The 21,174-nt window shown below is 42.0% G+C and overlaps 1 protein-coding gene across 6 annotated transcripts in view; it reads left to right on the top strand.

Annotated features, from left to right (window-relative positions):
- Positions 1-21,174, top strand: part of myt1lb (myelin transcription factor 1-like, b) — a 93,741-nt gene that overhangs the window by 25,249 nt on the left and 47,318 nt on the right. For 5 of the 6 annotated variants that reach the window (XM_057343829.1, XM_057343827.1, XM_057343826.1 and 2 more), the window contains 3 exons: positions 12,144-12,254; positions 15,061-15,109; positions 15,468-15,501. In XM_057343829.1, coding sequence (XP_057199812.1) covers positions 15,061-15,109; positions 15,468-15,501 — 83 coding nt within the window. In that variant the 5' untranslated portion in view covers positions 12,144-12,254. The remainder of the gene's footprint in view (positions 1-12,143; positions 12,255-15,060; positions 15,110-15,467; positions 15,502-21,174) is intronic. The other variant, XM_057343830.1, reaches the window with a different exon arrangement.

Below are 21,174 nucleotides of genomic sequence, written 5' to 3' on the forward strand. Positions count from 1 at the left end.
ATCAGTGTTGAACTGCCTGAAGATCAGACAGTCAGCGGTCCCCCTGTAACAAGAGGCTCCTGGGATACATGGCATCCTCGGCGGGGGTGGTCCCCCTCGGGTCGATGCACATACGACCGCTCCAACACTGGCTGCAGAGTCAAGTTCCTTGGAGAGCGTGGCACACCGGCAGCAGGCGTATGGTCACACGCTTTTCTGCCGACACACCCTAACCCCCTGGTCTCCATGACCTTCTTGCGGACAGGGGTCCCCTTTGGGATGCCTCCCTGCAAGGTTGGGGTGCCGTGTGCAACGGGCAAGCAGTGTCGGGGCGGTGGACGGGCCCCCGCCTGCGTTGGCATTTCAACTGCCTAGAGTTGTTGGTTGTGCTACTTGCATTGAGGAGGCTACTACCTCTCGTGCAGGGAAGCACGTGCTGGTCCGGTCGGACAGCACAGCTGCTGTGGCGTATTCTTTCACTCACAGCAGCTAACATGACTCGCCCGACGCCTCCTCCTCTGGAGTCAGCAGGTGATCAGCTCCCTGCGAGCCACACACATCCCAGGCGTCCTGAACCAGACAGCCGATGCGCTCTCTCGTCAGTTGACGCCTCGCGGAGAGTGGCGACTCCCTCCCCGCGCAGCCGGCTCATTTGGGGCAGTTCGGCCAGGCACAGGTGGTCCTGTTGCCTCCCCGGACTCCACCCATTGTCCGCTTTGGTACTCCCTGTCCGAGGTACCCTCGGCACGGATGCCCTTGCGCACAGCTGGCCGCGGGACAAGCGGAAGTACGCTTCCCCCCAGTGAGCCTCATTGCACAGGGCCTGTGCAAGGCCAGGGAAGAGGAGCATCAAGTGGTACTAGTTACGCCCCTTCGGCCTAACCAGGACTTGGTTCTCGGAGCTGAGGCTCTGACAACAACTCCCCCCTGGCCGCTCCCCCTGGCGGACAGCTTCCCCAGGGGAAGGGGCACGTTACGGCATCCCAGGCAAAACCTGGTCTCCATGTCTGGACGGGACGAGGAGATCCTGAGTGACCCACCCCCGGTCTGGTTGGGACGTCACTCAGGCTAGGGCTTCGGCCACTGGGCGGCTATACGCCCATAGGTGGCGCCTCTTCTCGTCCTGGTGCTCTTCTCGGCGAGAAGACCCGCGGAGTTGCTCGGTCGGGTACGAGCTGTCCCTTCCTCAAGAGAGACGGGGGAGTAACCTCTCCCCCTCCACACTGGGAATGTATGTAGCCGCTACGGCCGCTCATCATGACCCAAGTGCTGGGTAGCCTCTGGGACAGCATGACCTGGTCATTAGGTTCCTAAGGGGTGCGAGAGGGTGACCACCTTATCCGCGCCCCGTACCCTCTTGCGACCTAGGTGGCGGGCCTCAAGAGGCCCCGCCCCCTTCGAGCCTATCCGGGTTGCCGCTCTTTCTCAGTCTTGATAAAGACGGCTTTCCGCATGGCGCTCACCTCCAAGAGGGTAGGGGATCTACAAGCACCCTCCGTGTCCACAGATTGCCTAGAACTCGGGGCCGGGATTCTCACGTTATCTTGAGACCCCGCCCTGGCTACGTGCCCAAAGTTCCCACCACTCTCCCGAGAGACCAGGTGGTGAACCTGCAGGCGCTCCCCACCGGGGAGGAAGACCCAACCTATCCGTGTTGTGTCCAGTACGCGCACGGCGCCTCTACTTGGACCGCACGCAGAGCCCAGAAGCTCTGAGCAGCTCTTTGTCTGTTTCGGAGGTCAGCAGAAGGGAGGGCTGTCTCCAAACAGAGGCTGGCGCACTGGATCGTGGATGCCCTCGTTAGGGCATACCGATCTCTATTCGCCCCTGCCCGTTGGGAGTGAGGCACACCCCTCATGGGCACTGGCTCAGGGCGCCTCTCTGGCAGACATCTGCAGAGCTGCGGGTTGGGCTATGCCCAACAACTCCGTGAGGTTCTAATACCTACGCGCGGAACCGGTGTCAGCCCGCATCCTGGCAAGGTGTGGGACCGGCAGCCGGTAGGGCATACGCCTGCGGAAGCCCTTCCCCCTCCGGGGGGAGCAGTGGCGATCCCGCCTCACTTCTTTCCCCTCGGGTAAAGAACAGGCATTCCATCCATAACTAAGCACCCTTCCAGGGGACAGGCTGGGCAGAGCAGCCCTGCCCCTTTAGGCCGGGGAACAGTTGAGTTATCTCCCACATTGCTCTAACCGGACCTAGTGCTCCAGACGTGGTAACCCCCCCTCCGTGGGCTGTTCCGTCTGATGTATCCTCATGAATGGTTCCCACCTTGGTAACCCATGACCTCCCCAGGTGGACTCCCACCTTGCGGTTAACTCCTGCAGTCCGCACATTCCTCTCATGAGTTCTCCCCTGATGGTGAGACCATGTGGTGTCTCCACTAATTCCTCCCTACGGTAGGTAGTGGCCTCTGCAGCGTTTTTCCCCCCCAGGGGGGAATAATGCTTACCCAGTGGCCCGTACGGTGCCGGGGTGACGGCCGGCGTTAGGGGGCTTCCCAACTTTTTGTGGAAAGCTCTAGGTCCCCCTTCCTCTCCACTGGAAGGTCATAATTTCGCGCTAGCGTGTTCGTCTGACTCGCCCAGGCCAGTCAACGTCGCTCCGCGGAGATTGTGATGCGGCTCAGTGCTGTGGCGTTTTCCATAGGAACCCCATTCTGTCGGTTCGACACAACGTCGAGAGACCGACAGAAAGGGAACGTCTTGGTTACGGATGTAACCTCGGTTCCCTGATGGAGGGAACGAGACGTTGTGTTCCTCATGCCACAACACTGGCCGCCCACCCCAGCGGTCGGGGGAGGATGCTTTAGGCTCCTCAGACCAAAGGTGAATGAATGAGCACGCCGGCTTCCCTCTTATACCCGGACATCCGGGGAGGAGCCCGGCATGCAAATTTCATTCGCCAATTTTCATTGGCCTTTTCTAAATACTCAGAAGATGATAGGGTCTCAAGACAAAACCCATTCTGTCGGTTCGACACAACGTCTCGTTCCCTCCATCAGGGAACCGAGGTTACATCCGTAACCAAGACGTTTTCTGAGGGTGAGAAAACCTTGTTATTAAGCATAACGTGATGTGAAATGAGCGAGAGTTTCTTCATCCCTGCAGTTAAGTCTCAGTTTAGCCTGTCTTCATGTAAATATGTTGAAGTAGCATTTTTACTAGCACACAAATAGTGATCAGTTCTTGGAGAGATGGATGTGCTTGTTGTTCTTTCAGTGCCCATTTGAGACATCTATAATCTGTCCGGTGTTGTTTGTGCTTCAGTGTTAGTCACACGGTTATATAGCAGTTCCGTCTATTCCTCGATGTACAGCTCACAAGGCACTGAACTCTATAAACTATATTGCTTTGTGTTTTGGTGATGGACCATGTGGGTGGAATATTTATAGAGTGTTGAAAAGTTTGAACTATAAAGACACGTTTCTAAGCCTAAAAATAGGCTGATAATATTTTGTAGTTATTTGTGGTGTGACGAGACACTTATCCCACGAAACGAGACACGAGACTGGATTCACGAGAACGAGACAAGATTTTTAGACTTTTTTAAAGAAATCCTCAATGATGAAATATATACAGTATAGGGGAAAAAAGTATTTTATTCACCTTAAAAACACACAATGCAAAAAATGTAGGCGTTATAAAATCAACTTGTACTTTATGAAACAAAATAAACTATTTTAATGAATTATATTATGCAGTAATAAACAATTAGTAAACTCTGCAAAATGTTTTGTCACAAACTCAACTGACAAGCAGTAATTGCACGAAAATGATTGCACATTTTCTCAACAGGCGTAGCTTTTAGTAAAGAGCTGTGGTTGTTTTCTCTATATGCTGATAGTGCTCGTGTTAGCAGAGGTGGCGATCATAGCACACTGTCGATCCTCCTTCCTCCACTGACCCTCACAGCCTTCAGAGAAACAGTTAAAACTATATAAACACACACCATTTATGCTTACATTGCACATATGTAAGAGACAGATGATCCGTTTTTGAAGAGGTTTGCCAGTGAATGTATTTAAAATAACGTAATGTGAACTTGCAATTGCTATACTGTACTTGTGGTACAGTCAGCTGCTGTTCAGCCGCGCTCCCAAAGCACTGCTGGCAGTCCTAAACACTAGTGCTAATGCGCTAGACGGATGGGTTTCAACGTTCGTGCGCGTCTAGCGTATGTTTACATAGAAAAACAGTGGGAAAGTAGCGTCGTGGGATGGAAAATCACGTTGTCTGAATAGCACGTTGTTCTGACGAATTGTGCTACCCTGTCGAAGTTTACTACCTCCATACAAAACAGGACTAACCCCTCCCCCAACCCAATCACAACACGAAGGTAGCAAAATCTGATGGGTAGCATAAATCGACAGAACACCGGGCCGGTCACTGTAGCTCATGTAGGCACATACTCCATGCAGTTATTATGTGTTCTGTACAGTTGGTTAATGAAAACAGGTCGCACCACAACAAAATGTGCACTGACACAAATGCTCCCAAATATATTTTGAGGTCGCACAGGTTAAATTTAGGGAGCATATAAGACGAAAATGGTCGCAATTTCAAGCCCAGCCAACCATCATGACAATTGCGTGAGGATCTCATGCCATGAGATCTCGTCACACCCCTTGTAGTTATCTATATGTTATCCACACTCAGTGTTTGTCATCCCTCTTCCTGGCTTCTGATCTAGACTGCACAATTTCAGCTTGGCTCTGTAACATTGGCATAAAATCTGTTTTACATTGTAGTTTTTTTCTGGCCAAGAACAAAACTTGCCATTTGATGCCATGAAGCTTAAAATTTTGGGCAAATTCCATGAAGCTGGCTGGAAACTAGCAATCTAACTTTGTTTCTTCTTGGTGTACTGGTAAGAGTTTCGACAGCCAAAACAGTTGCAAAACAGTTCGACAATCATGTTGGAAACAATGGATTTTTTAAATTTACATGTACATTAGAGCGTGTATCTGATGATCTTTGAACAATGTCCGTGTGTGCTGTGCCTGAGACACAAGCTGAATGAGGGCACCTTGAGAGCATCCAGAAGCAGGACTATATCCATATTTCATGATCGCTGCCTAAACCACACCATTCCATCATCCCCACTGACCTGGTGAAGAAAGAAAGGCATCAGGTGTGGAAGCTGAAAAAATGTTCAAGGTCTCCGTGAAGAAACCACAGTCCAGTGTCACTGACCTATGATGATATTTTTCTGGAAAAGCTTGTGGAAGATTGGAAAGCTTTGTGCCTACCAGTTCCAAACAAAGGTAGAGATGTGGAAAGAGGAAAGGACTATAGTTAGGTCAAATGTGGATTTAAATTAAACCTACGCTGGGTTGTTTCAACCAACTGTTGGGTTTGTTCATATTTGACCCAACCATGGGCAAAGATATTAATATTAACAAGATGAGCCACTGCTTTTACAATAAATGGCGACGCTCAATATGGCAATATTTACTGACGATTCTCTGGGGCGGGGCTCTCTTAAGGCACTTGCCAGCTTGTGTGCATGCGCAGTAGATGAAGCGACCTCAAAAAATGTGATTTTTAGCGCAATTTAAGCTTAGCAATCCAAAGTTATGATACAGTTCATGTCAGGCTTAATTATTGACAGGAAATATGCTGTTAAATTGTGATTTTTGCCCGCGATTTTAAAAATATCTGCCTTCCCCCATTTAAGTAGATAGGACTGTGGATTTGCTATGACGTAAATAACTGCCCAGAGGCGTGGCAAACATGGCCGCCGAGTGGCATGACTTCCGTAAACGTACTTTGCCATAGGTCAAGTTTTTCAAGGCCTTCTTCGCCTTCTGTGTGAGCAAAGAGTGCAGGTCTGCGTGAAGAGCGTCATTTGGGAGATACAGTTATAGATTTTCTGCTAGTCAGTGGCGATAGCTGCCATCTTGAGGCACCGAGTGCCAAAAGCCTCAATAACATGACGGCTCACTTTTAGAGCTCAGCCGCGACCTCACGGAGACGCTGATTGAGAGAACGCTGGCAATGTTCTCCACCGTCATTAGCAACACATACCATCTGCTCCGTTGGACTGTTTCTGCACGGTGGAATGAATTAAGCATTAGGCTTCTCCACCGGCGTGTACAAGAGAACAGTTTACATGCTACCTCCCCACTGCTGCCAGGTCTTCTGGAGCTGAGCCTTCAGTGTATGCCGCAGTATAGCATGTGTTCATGCACGCTGGGTTTCTTACAGATGTAACACCCTCATTTTTTATTTACATGCTTTCTTAATGTTTCTGTGCCAGGACTGTTGAGGAGAAAAGGATGGGGGACTTATCAGAAGTGATACAGTATACATATAATATAAGTTTTTGTAAGGTCCTATTCTGCAGAACTGAATATTATCCAAGATTGCATGTTTTGAATGTATTTATATGTGATTTGCATCTGTTTATTTTGACACCATGAGTAAATCAGTCTAGTTACTGAAAAACAGCATGTGTCTTATATCAACATAAATCTATTTATACAAAATAAAGCTGAATAAATAAGCTTTCCCTTGATGTAGGACTACATTTGGCCGAGATACAACTATTTAAATATTTGGAGTCTGAGGGTGCAATAAAATCCAAATATTGAGAAAATCGCCTTTAAAGTTGTCCATCAGAGGCACTGTAGCTAGTGAAGTTTGTAGGTGTGTTTCCGGCCATTTTTGTTCACGAGTTCGCTGCATCCGCTCACAAAAATAAAGCTTTGATATATTTATGGTAAGAAATTTACAAAATATCTTCATGGAGCGTTATCTTTTATTTTATACCCTAATGATTTTTGTATGGAAGGGTATTAGGGCCAAGCAATAAAAAAAATATAAAACCGTTTTGAGATTAAAGTCATTATAATACGAAATTAAACCCGCAGTTTTTCGGGGAAAAAAGTCGAAATTAAATGTTGAGAATAAACTCAATAAATTTCGAGAATAAAGTCGTTGTGTTTCAAGAAAAAACTCGTTAAATTTCGAGAAAAAAAACTCGAAATAAAATGTCGACAATAAACTCACAATACTTTGAGAATAAAGTCGTTGTGTTTTGAGAAAAAACTCGTTAAATTTAGAGAAAAAAGTCGAAATAAAATATCGAGAATAAACATTTATCCTATATCAGGGTCATGTTCATTGCGTAGTACTGAATGAGGACATGGCAGAGTTGTATCACTTAGTCAAGCTATACTTTAGGCTTTCCTTCAGTAACAAAGAAATACTATCAGCGGCTGGGTCTCTTTAGAAGAATTTAACACGTTTTTAACACGACTTTATTCTCAAAGAGTTTTTTCTCTAAATTTAACGAGTTTTTTCTCGAAACACAATGACTTTATTCTCAAAGTATTGTGAGTTTATTGTCGACATTTTATTTCAAGTTTTTTTTCTAGAAATTTAACGAATTTTTTCTCTAAACACAACGACTTTATTCTCGAAATTTATTGAGTTTATTCTCAACATTTAATTTAGACTTTTTTCCCCGAAAAACTGCGGGTTTAATTTCGCATTATAATGACTTTAATCTCAAAACGGTTTTATATATTTTTTTATTGCTTGGCCCTAATACTCTTCCGTATTTTTGGAATAATTTTGACACATGTATTTATAGCTATTGCTACAAATATACCCGCGCTACTTATGACTGGTTTTGTGGTCCAGGGTCACAATTGGCAGTGGGTTTGCAACGCAAAGGTCATGGGTTAAATCCCCAAGAAAACACACGTTAAATGTATACTTTGTAAGTAACTTTACATAAAAGTGACCGCCAAAAGCATAAATGTAACATTTGTATCATGTTAAAATGATGTTTTAAGACACTTTCTGCAGAAATCAGCCTCTTCATATTAAACTGAGGTAAAATAAAAAAATCAGTATGGAAACATTACACACATCACAAATCATTTGTTTGTACATTCAGTTCAGGAGGAAAGATGAAGTTACTATCTTTGTTCATTTAGCAATCTTGAGTTGGCTCTAATAAAATAAGGGCCATTGAGGCGATAAGGTGTGTGTGTGTGTGTGTGTGTGTGTGTGTGTGTGTGTGTGTGTGTATCTCACATGTGTCTGGTGCTCTGTGTTGGTGCTGATGCTGCAGACGCTTCAAACCTCCATCTGTTTACTGTCTGCATCTCAACTAAACTCAGTTCAAAACACACACATAACTCATGATGTGTGATCATGAAGCTCTATTCAAGAAAAATATGACTATTATCATGAAATATAGTTCATCACCGTGATCACCTTGTAGCAGATCTATACAGGTGGAGCTGGGGAAGGAGGAGGGTATCTGAAATGCGCTGCACTGCTACAACAATCACTAGCCGAGATTTAAACGTAGAGCAGCAAGCTCATCGGCTGCTGATGCGGAGGGAACCAAACACTTCACCGTGTAAGAGGTTATTATGTCAGTTTGGTTTACACTTTAGGACTGCGCCATCTAGAGTTTCATGCCAGAACGACTGTGTCATTTACGTTCAAACTTATTGTAACTCAGTATTATTTTAATGCAGCGACTTTTGCATCCTTAGCTGTATCAGACGGAACTAAAAACTGAGCAAATACTCACGATCTGTGACGTGACATCCTCAAGTGGATTTAGAGGGACAGAGGCCGTCTCTAATATGAATTTATTTAGGGTTTAGTTCATGTTACAAAGGCATTGTGTAATTTCAGAAGAACAGGAATATTTTGATGCACACTACTTTTCTGATATGTTCATAAAGTCGTGACACACGATGACATACAGTCATGGACTCTGGAGTGATATGGAGAAAATAACAGCATTTGGAACAACATGAGGCAGAATAAAGAATAGCAGAAATAGTCCAGAATGATTAAAACAATGTGATAAAACACACTGAATCTGACCTGTGTGCTCCAATCTGTGCGTTTCTCCACTTGAGCTCATTTAAGAGAAATATGATGGATTTACTAACACACATAAATCAACCTCCTGCTGACAGATTTTCTCTCTCTCTCTCTCTCTCTCTCTTTGTTATGGTTTGAGTCTGTGTTTGTTCTGTCCTCAGAGGATTATCAGTACAAAACTGATTTCAGTGGTATAATAAGGCTTTCAGCTGGCCGGCCTGACACTTGGCGTGTAATTAGGGGTCTGGTGCCGCTGTTTGATGGCGAATGAAAGAAATGGCCTCTCTTTCTCCTGCTGATTGCTGCCTGGCATCTCTCACCTGAATTTCCAGCCTGTCCCGCCATTGTGAGGCCGGCTGGCGAGCTTGTGGGTAATTGCCCAGCGAGTGAGCGATGACAACTGTGCACAGCGTTCGCCTGGGGAAAAAAACTACAGTGTGCAGAGGCATGAAGGTTTGCTTTCGTATACGATCGAGTCAAACTCCAGTGATGTTGCTCTTTTCATAGCTCAGGAGATTTGATGCTTTCTGTTGCGTTTCATGTGAGTGTCAATTAAGTCTCATATGTTTCTTTGCTCAGTAGAAATAAAACGGAAACAAATGAGACAATTGTTCAAATACATGAAGAGTGTGGAGGTGTAAAATGGATGTAGAGGTAAAATAATCTGCATATTGAGATCTTCATTAATATTGTCTTTTGATTGCAGACTTGAGTTTGAGACATTGTTGAATCTCTTCTGAAACTCTAATGGAGACATTTGGGAGATTTCTGTCCCTTTTGTAATCGGTCATTTTCCCATTTGCCAATTCTCAAATGACTTAATTGCAATAAATGTTATTTGTCTCATTAACTCATTTTAATATTTTCCGCCGAATTTTAATTGGAAGCCTATGAGGCAATCGTCTTGTTATGCCTTTGTGAGGGTGAAGTTGCCTGTGGAACCAATAAAACGGTTGGAATGTTGGTAAGCGTGATGAATATTCAACGCGGTTGGCTTTGAACATTAATATTTATGTGTGAATAGTTAGAATGTTTTTGTCTTGTATGTAGCAGACATGTGAATATAGAGCTTCACCAGCACACAGGTCTAATCCTTCAACCACGACTCTCTGCCATAATATCACCGTTTACCTGGGAGATTATCAGAATGTTTTGACGTTTTGGTGGATTTTATGCATGAGCACTGGAACATCCCTGACAGACAGAGACACAGGGAGGAAAAATGAGGAAAAATGATGTACTCGGGCATTAACTACAGTCTATGTGTTCAGAGGCAACATAAATCTACTACAAGTCCATTCAAACTTCTTTTCTAATTAAGTTGCACGTGTAATTTGATTAAAAATAAAATAAATAATATTTTGCATTGGTACTGTCACTCTTTGGCTTTATGTTTTTCATTTTGAAGGAACATGTTTAAGTCAAATAGCATCATCAAAAAGGACAAACTTAAAAATGAATGTTGCTAGTCCAATCACGGTCAACTGCCGGCCACACAAACATAAATAAAACTGAACACAATGTCCAGGCCTGGTCCTCTCTCGTCGTACACTCCTGTCGCTCCTCCTTTTATGCTTCCGCTCCTCCGTGAGAGATGCGAGACCGGTGCAACGTGCAGCTGACACTCATTATTACTCGCGTCACCGGCCTTGCACCGTTCCCTCACGGCTCTCGTCCCGCCTTCCTCGTTACAGTCCCCAAAAACCGTTGGTCCCCAATTACTTCTATTGTATGGACACAAAACCAATGCAAGTCATTGGGGACCAACGGTTTTCTGTTACCAACATTTTTCTAAATATTTTCTTTTGTGTTTTGAGGAAGAAAGAAATTCATACAGGTCTGAAATGAAAAGAGGGTTACAGAATTTTCATTTTTGGGTGAACCCTTCCTTTAAGTGTATGAGTAGAGTTTGCATGTTCATTTCATGTAAAACAAACTATTACATGTGAAACCACTTTACATGATTGAATCCTGTTCAGCTGTTTTTTTGAGTGTGTAATACAGTTCTAGAGTGCAGATGCTGCTGGCTGCAGTGTGTCAGTGTGTGAACTCTGATTGGACGGTGCTTAGATCAGAGGCCCCCCGAGGGGTCATTCAGTGGTCCGCCACACTCCACTGCAGCACCAGTAACACATCATTTGTTACCGCTCGCTTCACTGCTTTTAATTAGTGTGTGTGAATGCAGACGCACAATCAAACGCCATTGCTCCAGATTCATTTCTATCTACTCCAGGTTCAACATCTGCAATTTAGACGTTTGAAATCCACAAAATCTTGTTACAAAAGCCTCAGTTTATTTATTGTAGGCATTTACATTCATGCATTTGGCAGATACTTTTATATGCAGTGCATTTAAGGCAGTGGTTCTCTAACTTTTTTGTTGTGAGACCCCCTTTGTGTAGAGTGCATTGCTTTGCTGCCCCCCAAATAAAGGCATATAATCTTGAAATTTTAAGTAAACCAAAAGCATATTTAGTTATACAATGCTGAAACATCAATTATTTTGGTTGGTGGTCTTATTTTTCTGATGTTTGATTGTACAAAATTTATGATAAATTTCTATATTTCATAAAATGCCACAAAATCTGTGCCACGGAACCATCTTGGGGCCACCCCCAGTTTGAGAAGCACTGATTTAAGGTGTAGCATATATTTTTTGTGTTTGTCTCATGGGAGACGAACCCATCACACTTCTGATATCGTATTCCAAACCTGTTTTGTGTCATGTGCAATACACTTTAACAATCTTACGAAAACACTGATAAGATATGTTTGACTGTGAAATGATCTAATACGATTTTCTGGTCTATCTGGTCTATCATCATTTAAATGAATGTTTCAAATAACAGGAGCACATTATTGTGCAGTAAAATAACATGAAGAGTCTTTTTAAAATATATTTTCTTATGAAAAGTAGTCAAGCTATTTACATCTATTCACTTTTTGTAGCACTTTCTTTTTGTATTGAAATGGGTAAAAATGTAAAAACTCATGTTTCTGAATGTGTTTTAAATATGAAATAAGATATTTTGTTCCCCTCAGCTGATATTTATATCTCTCTAAATAGAGCGAGCAAAAGACACAATTAGCTGAATTTGTCATATTCTATAGGAAATGGGGACAAATATTACTAATGAGCCATAAACGCATCTATAATTCACCATTGATTTAAAAATATTTTATTATAATGTAGAATATGAAATGCACACGGAGAAGATATGGAAGATGCTTTCCTGCAGTAATGAATGTGTCTTAATTGATTCTGATTTGAATTTGTGATAACATGTTTGTTTTTTCATGTTTCAGAAAATGAAATTGGAGGAGGTGTAGTGACCCCTTATCAGTCATCTGCCATAGAGGGGTGTGGAGTAAACAGAGGTCTGAGCCAAAGAGCAATTAAACCTGCAATTACATCAGGTAACCAACCAATCTCTCTGTCTGTCTGTGATATTATCCTATTACTTCAAGTCATTTATTGTCATTTATTTCATGGCTCTCTGAAATACTTGATTCTGATTGGTCAGTCAATTCCAAGGTCAGTTATTCACCGATAAAAAACACTAAAACTGATAACAAATCGCTCATATGGGTACTGCAAGTCATCTTGACTGGTACTACTTCAATGTTTAATGTATCACTCCGCTGTCTCTTTTCACATGACAGGTTTGAATTTGTTACAAATGGGCTAATAATAACATTTCAAATCAATATCTTGCGTCCAGTTATTAAAGACCTTGAGAACCGGAAATTGTGATTGTCTTTATTTCCGTGTTCTGAAGTATTTACAAGTGAAATGGAATATCTAATAAGAAAAATAGAGGGTGTGGCTTATGTTTTTCACTACAAATTGATTGGATATATAAAGACATGGCATCGCATTTTGAAATGTAACTGGTAGCTGATTGATAGATAGAGGAGAGGAGTTAACAGAAGCTCTGTCCAAGCTGTCAAAATGACATCATCAGAGAAGGATAGACATTAAGCCTGTGGCATACTTCTTTTTTTTACAAGGGTTTTGATGCATGCGCATTATGACATATTGTAATACCTCTCTGGGCATACAGGGGTCAGGTTTTCTTCTACTACCTTGAATAGATGTTCCCAGGACACGGTTGCCACCTGGTGGTTAAACTAATTACTGCAAGAAATGGCATGCGCGACCGCACGTACTTTGTACGTGAGGTAACAAAATTGCAGCGGTGCACGTACAGTACACGCGTACTATTCTGATGCCAAAATTTGCTTCACACGCACTGTAGGCTGTCCCTCGTGTACGCGTAAAACGGGAACTATACTTCAGCCTTTAGAGGGCGGAAGTGCATTTTTTATATTTGATAAGAGATTAAAAGAATGAATGACACAAATAAACTGTTTATAATAAACACGGCAGAGTTCATGAAAAAATAGGAATTGTGATTTTTGAGTTCATAGGGATTTTAACGCCCAATCCTAATTCTATTTTCGACCCCTTCGCCTACCCCTCGCCCCTTGCCCCTGAAACAAAGTGGCAACGGGAAGGGTTACAAATTTTCCGCAAAGAAATGGGACACCACTACTACACTGGTATACGTCATCATACGTCTCCTAACGTTACGTCAGAGGACATGCGCCGATGCACCGGGTATATGACATAAAATTATATTTTCTAATATCGTGCAATCGGTGCTGTTTGCTAGCAAACTTTAGCGATTTTTTTGCAAACATTAAAAGAACATCACCCTAAATACAAACACAAGATTGAATGTACTCAAAAATTGTCATAAAAATCCTTATTAATGGCAAAAATGACTTACATTTGGGTCTGCTTACTCGAGTGAGCAGCCATGTTGGAAATTTCTCTTAGCCCTTCGTTTGAAGTGAGGTCCCGAAAAATCTTCGTTCGTTCTATCTGGCCCTTCCCCTTACCCCTACCCCTCCAACCAAAATAGAATTGAGACACCCCTACCCCTTCACGTGAACAGAAAGTGTAGGGGTAAGGGGTAGAATTGGGATTGGGCCTAAGTCATGTGGCAAGTAGCCATATAGTAAGTGGGATAATGTACATCCAAACGGTCGTAATAAACTCTTTCAGGGTGATACAAGACCTCATCGCCATGCCTGGGTTTATTTTGTGATAACAACTGGATGTACATTGTTCTTTAAAGGAGGAGTTCACCTCAAAATTAGAATTCTGTCATCATTTACTCACCTTCTTGTCATTTTAAACCTGTAAAACTTTCTTTCTTCTGTAAAATACAAAAGAAGCTATTATGAAGAATGTCGGTAACCAAAAACCATTGGTCCCTATTGCCTTCTATTGTACAGTATAGACACAAAACCAATACAAGTCAATGGGGACAAACGTTTTTTTCATACAGGTTTGTAAAATAACCAGTAAAATCATTTTCATTTTGGGGTGAACTACTCCTTTAACCCTTTATGTACAAGTAGTGTATACAAAGATTTACTTTTTTAAAAGCAAGATAGAATCTAGTAGACAGCGCTGCTACACAAAAACAAAGATACACATTAAATTGAAATTGCGAGACAATAAACTGAAAAGTTGCAAATGTCATTATTGAGCAGCACATGTCACGGGTGTGGGTGGTGGGTGAGACAACAGACAAGGAGAGAGGACCCAGACGCAGACAGCGAGTAAGGGGTTAAACAAGGCTTTTTTAAATAAATAATAAAACACAAAACAAAAACCCAGGGGGAAAACAAGGGTATAATAAGAACAAAGACTAACTACACTAAACAAGACTAAAAATAACATTAACAAACATATTACACAGGACTAAGCTACACTTAACAGGACAAGAACTCACCCACACGAAACACGACAGAGTACAATGAACCAACACAAGACAGAACACAGGGGCATTAAATAAAGGGACAAATCAAAGGGGAACAGGTGTGGGGCATGAACTAATAAACAACCAGTAACGAGAGATACAAAAGGGCGGGAACACAGACAAGGACCGAAGAGAGTATCGAAGGCCAACAGGGTCAAAATGACTCTCTCCACATAAAACAAGAGGTTCTATCATGGTTCTGCCACTAGGACAAGAAAAGCAAGACAAGGTGGGGCAGAACCATGACAGCACATTAATGTGTGTTGAACAATCTTACAATGTTGAAACTGTATTACAGACATACATTGTATACAGTGTCCCTGGGGCTTATATGTCTTTAAGTGATTGAACTTGTGAAACTGTTTCTGTGTATTTGTGGGTGTTGTCAGATGGAGGTGGATGTAGCAGATGAGAAGCGCCATTGCACACGCTCAAAAGGTATTTTCAAAGATCTAACTACGTCTGTCACAATATCAGATTTTCACCGTATGATTTTCATAGCCGAACAAATTCACAATAACGTTATTATTGCAATATCTATTTTGGAAAAAAAAAAGTCAAATGTATTATTTTGTTTTTGAGGCTATGAATTACGATCAAAGGCAAAATGTTACATTTTATTAAGCACGGTTATTTATATCACAGTTGTTCAGTATTGTGACACCCCTAGATGTAACGTGTCAATATGGTGGCCTTTCATTCGGGTGATATAATCTAATCTTTGTTTCCACATTAAATTGACCTCTCACGTCCTCTCTCTCTCTCTCTCTCTCTCTCTCTCTCTGGGGTTTCACAGTACCCTTGGAGCCAGCGATACAGGAGTTGTTCAGGTGAGTGTATTAAGAGATTGTATCTCACACACACACATACGTAAGCTGGCAGAGAGCTCTGGACACTGGTGTCAATGCACAACGCTGTGACCGCATTACCTGTTCTCATTCTGTTTTCACTCCCTTCTGGGAGACGATGATGAAAAATACAGTCAGAGAATGACATATGGACAGTTACTTTTGGAGCCAAGTGAAAAACTCTTTTAGCTTTTTTGGAAGAGTCATCACCCTCTCAGTTGACTGTGCAGCATATGTGTTGAGAATTTAATAATGTATTGACAGCACACCATCTCCAAAAGCAACGGGGCAACTGTGTCATAACCTCCTGTAGTTCAGCTGGGATGTTGTATGTAATTTGAAGTTCGTTTTACCTTCGAGGGGACATTTCTCTTACATTCAGGTCAACATTTGATACAAGTCGTGGTTGTTCAATGCTTTCCCGTGTCCCCAAACTCTTTTGTGTGTGTTGAAGTAACGCAGGGACCCCGGAGGGCTAAACAGAGCAGACATGAACATTGTGGCTGGTACTTTGCTTAAATGAGTTGACGCAAAGCATACACAGCCTGAGGAATAAAGACTCCATTTGAACCTGATTGCAATAAGATCTGAAAAAGCTCGCTTTAGTCATTTAACCGCTCCATTTGTTCCAGTAATCCTGTAGCAAGTGGTCTGTGTAGTTGATGTAGATTGTGCACATGTGTATTCATCTCTATTGTTGGCTAACGAAATATATGTATTTATGGCTAGAATGTCAAACATATGGAAGCAACTCGCAGATTCACATATCGAACAATATCACGAAAATTAGAGCTTGTCTGGCGTTTGGTTTTTGGTTATCTGGAACCTTGACTATGATGTCAAGATTCATACAGTTTTAATACCTTATGTAATGATGCTGAGCGGGAATGCTTATTATTTCTACAGTATCTTATTTATTTCTATCTACATACACCGCGGGTCCCCTTGCATGGAATTCACCATGTTGTTTCTACAGTAGCCCTAAATGGACAAACTGCTCTACAGAGCGCGTTTCGTAAATACGTTATTTCCTTTGGCAAAGAAGCTAAAACGTGTTGACATATTTGTCCTGTGTCAGCCACCGTAGTGCTTCAAAATGGAGGGGTGAGGGGGGGAGTGAGCCGTTGGTTGCAATTCGCAACCTCACCACTGGATGCCGCTAAATTTCATACACTGAACCTGTAATTATGGATATCATCTGTCCTTCCAAAACCTTGAGATGTTCATATTCGGAAATATAAAAATGGTTTTTAAATAATTAAATACTGCGTTGTCAAAGTTTTTATTAGTTAGATATTTGCAAAGCCTAGTGGCAAATACAAAGAGTGAATGTTTTCAGTTGAAATCAATGATGTCTTTTTAAATTTTGTGTTTAGCTGTGAAAGAATATTTTAACTTCAAGAAACTATTTAAAATTTTAAAGGGATAGTTCACCCAAAAAAATGAAAATTCTGTCACCATTTACTCTTTGCTGAACACACAGGAAGATATTTGGAAGAATGTCAGTAACCAAACCGATCTTATCCCCCATTTACTGCCATAGTAGGGAAAATAAATACTATGGGAGTCAATGGAGATGAGATCTGTTTGGTTACTGGCATTCTTCAAAATATCTTTCTTTGTGTTCAGCATAACTGTACAGGTTTGGAACTATCTGAGGGTGAGAAAATGATGACAGAATTTTCATTTTTGGGTGAACTGTCCCTTTAAAGTCCCTGTGAAATAAAAAATGACAGTTCTTGTTTTTTCATGAAATATTGCAGCGTAAACAGTAAATAGCTTATCAATGTGGGTCATTTTCTTTTTTAAATTCATGTGCCCTCATAATCTTCAGTTAAAATCTGAAAATGCACTTCCACCCTGAAACGACTATCCATCTCAAATGACGTCAATTAGACGGCTTGGCCGGAGCATCCGTTAACTCCTCCCCTTCAACTGTCAGTCTGCTACCAGTTTCATTTCAAAATCAATGCAACAGCTGTTCAATTCGCAGTGAAAAGTGCAAGCCACGCCCATTAATTTTCTCCTTTGAAATTCCTTTTCACTCGGAAATGTGTCAGAATACGGAAGTAAAAACGATCGCAACTTCCGATTCACAGTGACATTAAGCTGTAAATATTTGCATTAAAATAAAGTGTCCAAATGCTTAAATGGAAATATACTTTTGCCTTAAATGTTTCTTCATATAAAATAGGCTTCAAAGTGATACAAAGTACTTTTTACCAAGACGTTTCAAGGCAGTGTTGTCTATTTCTGTACATTTCAGTGCTATTTACGTATTAAAAGTCTTTGCAGCCTCAGAATGTAGCAGATGGAAGGATCACATCCTTGTCTAACATTTAGAGATACATATTTATATCTTAGTGCAAAACCCTGAATAAATGGCCAGTGAAGTCTAAGAGGACATCTGTTCTTGGATTTATGTTCTACGGCTACATTTTGTTCAGCTAAAAATATTTCAGCAAAAAACTGATCAACATTTCCTGTACATGCTAACTTTACCATAACTTTGTTAGTCTATTTAAAACACATGTATCCTAACAAATCTTAAGCGTGGCCTAGATGTGTGTCCTGCACCATATTGTTTGTGCTGGAGCATTATACCTCAAACTATGTTAAAGTGAACAGAGATGTGCTATTCCTTTTGAAAGGGACTGGACTTTTAGATTTCCTCTGGCAGACCATAAAACCAGCAGAAGACTCCCGTAGACTTACATTTAAGGAGGGACCCAAACCTAGAGGTCACTATTTCATTGGCTCTAAGCAGCCGCCTAGCAACACCCCCTGAATCCCATAGCAACACCCGCAACACCTTTGTAGCTGCTTAGCATCGTGCTAAAATCTAAAATCACATGAAATCTTGGTTTACATAATAGACGGTTTTAAAACGTAAGGCACTGAATCCTTTCGTACAATATTTCATCGGCCCTCGCCTGTATCGCCCCATCTCCATCATCTGACAGCCAGCTCGATTATAGCTGGACTTTTGATTGACAGCCGGCTTCGGCTGTATTGATTGTCATCTCTGAGCGAAAATGGAAGTTGATAAAAAGATGGAAGGTAAAGATTGCGTTACAGTGCACCTGCTGCCGCACTTTGATGTTCCTTCTGCAGCAGCTTTAAGGAGATAATTAAAGATAAACAAAACAACGGTTCAATCCATTACTAACTCTCTCTCTTTTTCACGGTCGGGATCATTTCTTCTCTTCATTTGCATGCTTATCAAAGTGTTTTGACTCTCTAGCAGGAGCTGTGGTGTTGAGGTGGCATCATTAATATGTTAATTAGCCTTTTTGACACTTTTCTGAAGCATGTGTACCAAATCCTCCTCAAGCATGACTTCAATCACACACTGGCTGGATATTCGTACTCTCTCAAATTCCGTTGCGTTGCTTTATAGCCAATATAACTATTTACAATGACAAGTAAAAAGCGTCTGTTGTCAAACTGATCAAGATGGCTGCTGTTTACAAGACAACGTCCAAAAAAACCTTATAGTTGTCACAGTTTTGTCATTTTCAGAGAAACAATATTTGAAATAAAACTTTCAAACCTGTTTTCAAAAGTTTGTCAAAGGTGTCATGGAAACGCCCCCTTGATTAGAACAGGAGCTGCCATGCAGGGCTTAATAAGAGCGAGAAACCTTAAATCACCTCCTCTCACAGCCCACATATTCAGATTACTAGTTACTCTTCTCCAGCGCTCAGTTTACGCCCGACTGAATGACTGACGCGGCTTTGCTCTCGTAGCAGGTAATCACTGCAGCCGCTTGAAGCGGCTACGGAATTTCGGTCGCATGTGCAGACAAATGAGTCCTCTGCAGACCTTTGGCTCTGCGAGAGTAGAACGTGGAGATGATGAATCACAAAAACATCTGAACTGAGAGGAAGGCGTTTGTGATGATGAGAGAGATTAGTTACACCCTCCTGTCTGCCCCGATCCCAAATCCCACCTCATGCGCCCCGTGAGATCATACATGCAATTATAGAGAAAACGGGTAACCATGGCGACACGAAATCTGAAATAATTGCGCGCGGAGAGATTGGTTTTTCTATCCTATTCAAATATGAATGCAGGTGTAGATTCAGAGAACAAGCCTACAGCTACACTACAGAATTTGAGGAAAATGTGCTTAATTGCCATTAAAATGATTTTGTTTAATATATAAGCATCGTATTTAAATACAAATGTTTTCTTTCAGTTGTGGAGTGAAATGTGACTTGAAATGTGATTCACCCTCATAAATGTTTATTGGAACGAAGGCAAGGATAGGGGTTGGGATTAGATTTGGGATTTGGGCTGAGGAGCATCCAAGCACAAATTCCCTCCACACAGTTTCACGAGCGGCTGGAGTTTCTGATCGAGCACACGCCATCAGCACGCGAGAGCGACACGCATTATTCAGTGTCGATGCAAACACACACATGCAAATAACCACCGTGTGACTTCAATGTTTAGAGTGACATTTAGGATCTAGGTTGCACAAGATGCTCCATAAAAGAATCATGAGTGACTCTGTGAAAGCTGAATAATTCATGTGGCGAGAGGTAAAACAAAGCACCGCTGTTATTATTTGTTAATAAGAAACCGCGGCTAATGAGTGCGCTGCTATTTACAGCAAGCCCGTTCTCTTCTCAAACATTCTTCCTACCCGCTGAATGCCTACAGCACTACGAGGAATCATAACCAATCGCTGTTCCAAACCGAAATCTCTAACGCTGCGTGTCATCCAGATTTAGATGTGAGGGATATTCCAGCTTGAAATATTCGCCAGTTTAAGGTTGCAGAGGATTTCCATCGGCAAAGGTTAAGAAGATGATGAAAAAAACCCACTTAGCTCTGTACACTGTAGTAGGCTTTGTGAGACATGTTTTATTGCACTTATGCTTTTTGTTGTCCTAATGTTGACCCAATTGCTTCCATTGTTTACCCAACTTGTAAGTCACTTTGGATAAAAGCGTCTGCTTAATGACTAAATGTAAATGTAATGATGTACTGAGACACAAAAAAGCACTGCTACCCCATTCTTGTTCTTGTAGCTTAACTGGTAGAGGAATGAGTTAACAGTGCAAACGGTTGTGGGTTTGAATCGTGGGTAACACACACAAGTCGCTTCGGATCAAACCGTCTGCCAAAATGCATCAACATAAATGTAAACACAATTTTGTGGAATCTTGACACATGAATGCATCTGCTTATGAGGAAAGTTAATCTTGTGTCAGGCTGCTGCCATGTTGACGTCATATAACATATCTTACAGTATATACGTGTCCTGGCTGGGAGTTGTTGATGTTCACAGATTCAGTTTTGAAATTGAACACAGCATTGTGCATCTTTCACGAATCCCCCCCCCCTCCTAAATGTCTAAATAGATAATAAATAAAATAATTTGTAAAACACAATTTTATCAGTATTCGTATGCTGTATTTGTACATATGAGAGGACATTCCCTGATAGCACACATATATCCAGCAGATGTGATGTCTGCATTTACATCTTCAGGATGTTTTTTTTTATTGTTTGCTCATGTGCAGATGTCTCCTGTCAGATGTCATATAGACATTTATGATTCAGAATGTATGTAAAACTGCCTTTTTTAAAACGTTTATCAGATGTTTTAACACAGCAGATGTTTTCCAGATCTTTAGCAGACAT

This window comes from Triplophysa rosa, linkage group LG10 (assembly GCF_024868665.1).
Source record: "Triplophysa rosa linkage group LG10, Trosa_1v2, whole genome shotgun sequence".
NCBI classification, from domain to species: domain Eukaryota; kingdom Metazoa; phylum Chordata; class Actinopteri; order Cypriniformes; family Nemacheilidae; genus Triplophysa; species Triplophysa rosa.